Source organism: Pelmatolapia mariae, linkage group LG13 (genome assembly GCF_036321145.2).
Source record: "Pelmatolapia mariae isolate MD_Pm_ZW linkage group LG13, Pm_UMD_F_2, whole genome shotgun sequence".
Taxonomy (NCBI): Eukaryota; Metazoa; Chordata; class Actinopteri; order Cichliformes; family Cichlidae; genus Pelmatolapia; species Pelmatolapia mariae.
The window spans coordinates 20,977,036-20,983,155 of NC_086238.1; the positions used below are offsets into that span (position 1 = coordinate 20,977,036).

Sequence of the window (6,120 nt, forward strand, 5' to 3'; positions counted from 1 at the left end):
GAGTATGCATGATTGACCAAGCCACAAACAACTGCAGCCTGCAATGCTCCCGGGGGGGGGGGCAGTCAGAACCATCACATAACTTCACACATAAGACAAGTTTCATCTGGTTCAGCATTATGATAAAAGCTACAACCCTTAGAAAAAAAATAATTATGGAAACGCCACACTTGGTGGATGTTCATTCAACTTTTACAGCAAATGAACAAATCACCAGTACAGTGCTGTGCAAAAGTCTTGAGTCTTTATATTTTGCTGAGAAAATGAGAAATAGGTGCAAATTTAAATAGAAATTCAATGTATGAGGCAAACAATAAAATAGTTTGTACAATTCTAATTAGCTTGAAATTCAATATTTGGTATGACCACCTTTATTCTTTAACTGTAGACACTCAGTGCTGCACCTTCCTCCTGACGTCTTCCACACATGTTGATGATGATTTGAACCAGAGATTCTACATTTGGATTCATCACTCCATGAGACCTGTTGCTACTGATTTTCAGTCTAGTTATTGTGTAATTTGGTGATGCAGCCTTTTTCTCCCTGTTACCTTTCCTTGAGAATGATCTTCCGACAGCCACCCACTCCACTGAGGGCATTTCTGATGAGGCCTCAGTGAAACATAGATGGATCAACTGAAGCACCAGACACAGGTCTCGGGTCTGTGTCAAGTCTTTGCCGGGTTTCTATTTCCTAAGGAAGTGACTTTCAGATACTCTCCACATGCTATTGATTTTGAAGGCTGCCACTTCTTCCGTCCCCCACTTGTCTAGGTTTCTCAGTTTTTCAAGGGCACCCTTCACACTGTCAACAAGTTTTCAGCTTGTTGGTGCAAAATAGCTAATTTATGCCCATCAAACATATCTTTGACATTTTTCATAGATTAAAAGTACAAGTCTGGATCATTGGAAGTAAAATATAAATACATGAGGAGTGGTTCCAGACATTTGCTCAGTACCATATGACACAAAAATACTTGTACTAAACATTCAGGCTTTCAGGTACATGCATCCAGCAAACAGTTAAATTATTTTGATTCGTCATATATATGGTTAGTATAAAATCAAGAACAAGATCATCCCTAGTAATGAAAAAAAGCTTCAGATTACATCATACCAAAACTTCAGTCTGTGAAATGAGAATGGGTCCTAAATTAAATTGTACGTTTGGGTTTTTTAGCTTAGTTTTCTGACCTGACACTTTCCCATCTACCTGCATATGCTACTTTTATAACCTTCATTATAAAAGATTGGGACCTGATCCAAATTTTAGACAGCTGAGAACACCCAGCATCTTCTGTCAGTCCTTGGTTGGATTCCCTACTTGAATAAGTCGTCTGATCATCCTATCATTTAACCTGTCAGCTCTCCTGTTTGGAACATGCTTCCTTTTAGTCACCCAGGTGCAGCAGCTCATTAAGGTCTGCACACTGTTTTAACACGTATTTGCATATTTAGATTTGTGCAGATATTTGTATTAGAAATGCAAATTACAAGGGGATTCCTTGTTCCCTACCACCACTGGATTCAACAATTTGTTTTCAGCTATTAAACTTAGCTGTGTGCAATATCATGTTTACTGCAACGCTACAAATGCCAGATGCACATCGCCAAAGTGTGGTGATTGCATCCCCCCCCCCCGCCCCAAAATGGGATGCAAAAAACACCAAACAAATTTCACACAGGAGGCAGCACAGAGGTCCACAATAGAGCTTTATTTTGTCATTCATCAAAATAACAAACTTAGTATCTCTGCAAGCTACTGTAACAAACTCATCAGAAATAAAACAGAAAATAAGAGTCCCACACAGGTACACCTATTTACACCATGGTTTCTGATACATGTTCAGTCACCCACATCTTATGATTGGGGGCAAATGCCACGCAAGACATGAGGCAGTCAGGTCCTACATGGTGCTGTGCTGGCTCTAACACACACGGCCTATGCAGTCAGATGGGTGAGCCGGACAGTACAAGGCTAATCTAATTTCGAGTACCATTGTGTGTACTTCAAAATAGAAGCCTTTGATCCCACTCAGTGCTTTTATTTTAATGACAATGCACATCTGATGTGAGCTTTTCTGAACATTAAGAGGCATTGGCTGATGCTCCTCAGTGCTGTGGGGGAGGGGGGTTAACAGGGGGACTTAATTGGTAAACATCTCATGTATTCCAAGCAACAAGAAAAGAAAAAAGAAAAAAAAAACCCTATCAAAACTGGAGCATCCTGTCTTCAATACAAAATGGGAATTATTACAGGGTATACAAACTCAACAATCCATAACTGAAAACAAGACAATTTTCAAATATGGGTAGATTGTAAATTTTATTGGAAAAAAACCCAAAAAAAAAAAAAAATATACAACTTGGAATGGATTATTTGACCTGTGGTCATTTAAAAAGAAGAGAAGAAGAAAGAAAAAAAAAAAAAAAAAAAAAAAAAAAAGGAAGAGTAGTGAGTAAAACATTAAAAAGCATGGTAAAATTTGTCATTTTTCTGGTATATAGAACAGCAGATACAAAAAGAGTTTGTACGAGTACCTAGGAGATACACCCGTGTCATTTTTTTGCAGTAGTGCAATGCTGAGATTTCCATATATACTTTGTCCGTAGTCCATGCAGAGTTTCAACTTCTCTACATCGTTTCCATGCCAACAGTGTTGCCAAGTGACAACCAGCTGACAGGTTTCCAATGTCACCATGCGTGGAGGGGGCCCCGAGCACATAACAGGAAAATTCCAAGTTCTCCAGCTTCCAGGGGCCTCCACGGCATCTGGTTGTATGACCGTTCTGTCACTCCAAAACACCATGACAGCAAAAGAAAGGGACATGGGGACAAGAGCCTATGCAGTTTACATGCAGTTCCTTTGGACAGCAGAAGGGGCAGGGATGAATAGGGGCTATTAAGATTTTACAGATAAATTACACAAAGAAAAAAAGGCAAATTATTTATATACGAAATCTGTACAAGGCCTTCACTTCGCCGTCATCATTTGTACGAACTCTGCAGGGTTGAAGAGGGGAAAAAAAATTATAAAATTTTACATTTAAAAAGACAGCCCAAAATGTTTACACAAAAAAAAAAAAAAAAAAAAAGACTAAGAGAACTATATACCAACCTTCATAGTTGACCTGTCCATCCCCATCAATGTCTGCTTCTCTGATCATTTCATCCACCTCTTCATCAGTCAACTTCTCACCAAGGTTTGTCATCACATGGCGCAGCTCAGCAGCACTGATGTAGCCATTCCCATCCTGAGAAATCAGGTCAGTCAGTGAGCTCCCCTTCTTACAAACTACAGTGCATATGTACACTAGAGCTGGATGCATTTACCTTGTCAAAGACACGGAATGCTTCTCTGATCTCCTCCTCGCTGTCTGTGTCCTTCATCTTCCTGGCCATCATGGTCAGAAATTCTGGGAAGTCTATCGTTCCATTTCCTGAAGAAAAAAGTTTTTAAAAAGCAGCACATTTGAGCTACTGACATCCAGCACAGTGACCGTGTAAACAGCTGGAAGCCTTTGAGGTTTGATCGAGTTCTCACCATCAGCATCCACTTCATTGATCATGTCCTGCAGTTCTGCCTCTGTGGGATTCTGGCCCAGAGAGCGCATGACTGTGCCCAGCTCTTTGGTAGTGATGGTGCCATCTCCATCCTTGTCAAAGAGTGAGAAGGCCTCCTTGAATTCTAGTTGCAACAAAGAGAGTTGGCTTTTTAGTGAGGGGGGGGGGGGACCACACACACACACACACACCTGTAAAGCAATCGCCAACAACTGGCAATACCACAACATCACGTCACAAAGCCCACTTTAAGAGCAAGCTCATAATTGTATCCTTAAATGTCCATATAAATCAACTCCGAGATACTGATGAGACCCTCTCGAGTTCCAACTACAAGTTTCTGGCTAAACAAGAGCAGCGACCGCGAGGCCGAGCAACAGAGGGCAAAGTTGTGCTACATCAACGACAAATGACAGCCCCGTGCAGCTTTGGTGGATCCCTGAGGGATGACGAACAATGACACACTCATCAAGCGTGATGAGGCCAACGGGCAATGTGTAGTGGCGTGCAGCAGCTTGTCAGTGTCAGGAAAACTATGAACCTGCCCTGCCATTTCCAGGGTCAAACACATAGGGCAACACCCTTTTTTGTTCTGACAGAGAGGGCCTGCTGTGCACAGCGGGAATATCAACAGGGACTGATTTCCATGGGGCAAGCCGCAGGTCATGCGGGAAGGTATAAGGAAGCCACTAAATCGGATGAATCATCTTTATAGACTTTACAGGCCTGCATTATTTACATAACACCTTATTGTAGCATACCAGTGCACCAAGCCCAGTATACTACCACAAATGTTCTTGTAGCACTCCCATTTCATGAGCAAGTACCTCACGCCATACGCAAGCATGTAAAGGTGAGCACCAACAGCTCGCCAGAACGCACAGCTCTTTTAGATTACATCATTTATTACATGGCAACCATGAAAATGCAAAGTTTTCCATGAGGGAGTCCTTAAGCGCTCCAGTGCCAGTAAGCAACAGCGGTTTCTTTCATTCCAGTTTTATAACCAGCAGGCTGCTCTGTGGAACGCCTTAAAAGGCAAAAGTATAAATCCACTGCAATGGGATGCAAAGATCCATAAGGCAGGCCACTTGCAGTTATGAGGAAAAGTAGAAGATCAATGCAGCCATGTCTTACCAGCAATCTGCTCTTCTGTAAGTTGATCAGCCTGCAATATACACGAACAAAAACAGCTTTTAGTATGCCAGACAAGAAAAATAAAAAAATATATATATATATATATATATATATATATATATATATATATATATATATATATATATATATATATATATATATATATATATATATATATATATATATATATATATATATATACATACACACACACACACACACACACGCCTCGCGTTACACTTTCCTGCTTAACCCCCACCCCAAATGCTGGTTTACGTGGATTCTCTCAAATTTACAGCCGCGTTTTGGCACAGCTGCTACTGACGAAAATTATGTTGTTACAACAGCAATATTTAGTACTACCAGTAAATTTGCACAAAGGCATTTTCTTGACTGTAAGCCAACACTTTGTCCTACAGAAGAAGGAAAAAAAAAGGATCGCCACACATTGGCAATTGCGCGAAATATTGGAGCGATCTTCGAAGACCCCAAATTTGCGGTATATAATTAATGTTGTACAATTTGGCGGTAAACGTTAGCTAGGCAGAGCCGCACTTAGCTAGCTACCATTACATGCCGGTTCATCAACTCAAGACAACGCCACACACATTCAGCACAATGAGTGACTAATACAGCAAGTAATACCGCGTTTAGCAAATAGTCACAATACAGCTTACTCGGTTAAAGGATACTACTAGGCGGGACACTAGCTAGAACGCAGCTGAACTGCCATAAAAAGCAACGTTATTGGGACACTCGACGCACATGCACCATTTTAAGCGTAAATGCGTAAACGGTGCTCAACAGACGTTATACTTTCATTCAAACTAAACAGAAGCTTCCTCGGACGGGTTAGTTTTGCCTATCTACTGTCAAGAAGACGTTTACTCGGCTAGCAATGAAGTAGTTACAGCGGGCATTTTTGAGTTACGTTTTATTTCCGTTCATTCCGACCGGAAAAAAAACAACGGGTTAGAGGTTTACGAACGGATCCAACCCGCAAATGAAAGCCAGTCTTATTTCCCTTACCATTTCGATGTAGATGTAGTGGCTGGTTCACGACAAATTCGTAATAAACCTAAGCCGAATAAGCTTCCAAAACTCAACACTCTCTATGAACACACTGACACAGAGGCAACTGGACTCGCCTTTAACGGCTATTCTAAACTCCTCCTCTTTTTTATATCAATCCGCCAACTCGCCTCTTCTACAGGTCCCTAATTCTTATTATTTTAAAAATCGCAATCGATATCTATACAGTAAGAACAAGAAACAAGTTAAACATTCATCTATGAATGCTGTGAAGGTTTCGACTCTGATATTTATAATCACACCGCGTATCCCCTGCGGTCTACATAACGGCGGATTAATACTTTCTGCTACTACGTGATGGGGCACAAGATGTAGCCGAAAGAAAT

General features: G+C 40.9%; 1 protein-coding gene across 1 annotated transcript; it reads right to left on the bottom strand.

Annotated features, from left to right (window-relative positions):
- Positions 1 to 1,694: 1,694 nt before the first annotated feature.
- On the bottom strand, positions 1,695 to 5,859 carry calm2a (calmodulin 2a (phosphorylase kinase, delta)). Its single transcript, XM_063491077.1, has 6 exons — positions 5,732 to 5,859; positions 4,703 to 4,733; positions 3,546 to 3,689; positions 3,335 to 3,441; positions 3,120 to 3,255; positions 1,695 to 3,004 (listed from the first exon to the last, which is right to left on the bottom strand). Exons 1-6 carry the CDS (start codon positions 5,732 to 5,734, stop codon positions 2,976 to 2,978), a joined length of 450 nt encoding a protein of 149 aa, XP_063347147.1. The 5' UTR covers positions 5,735 to 5,859; the 3' UTR covers positions 1,695 to 2,975.
- Between the last annotated feature and the right edge of the window lie 261 nt (positions 5,860 to 6,120).

Excerpts from the sequence above, each read along its gene's own strand:
- calm2a (XM_063491077.1), bottom strand. Across the intron at positions 3,690-4,702 it reads TACAGAAGAGCAGATTGCTG|AATTCAAGGAGGCCTTCTCA; the intron begins GTAAGACATGGC and ends TGTTGCAACTAG. Across the intron at positions 3,442-3,545 it reads CAATGAAGTGGATGCTGATG|GAAATGGAACGATAGACTTC; the intron begins GTGAGAACTCGA and ends TTTTTTCTTCAG.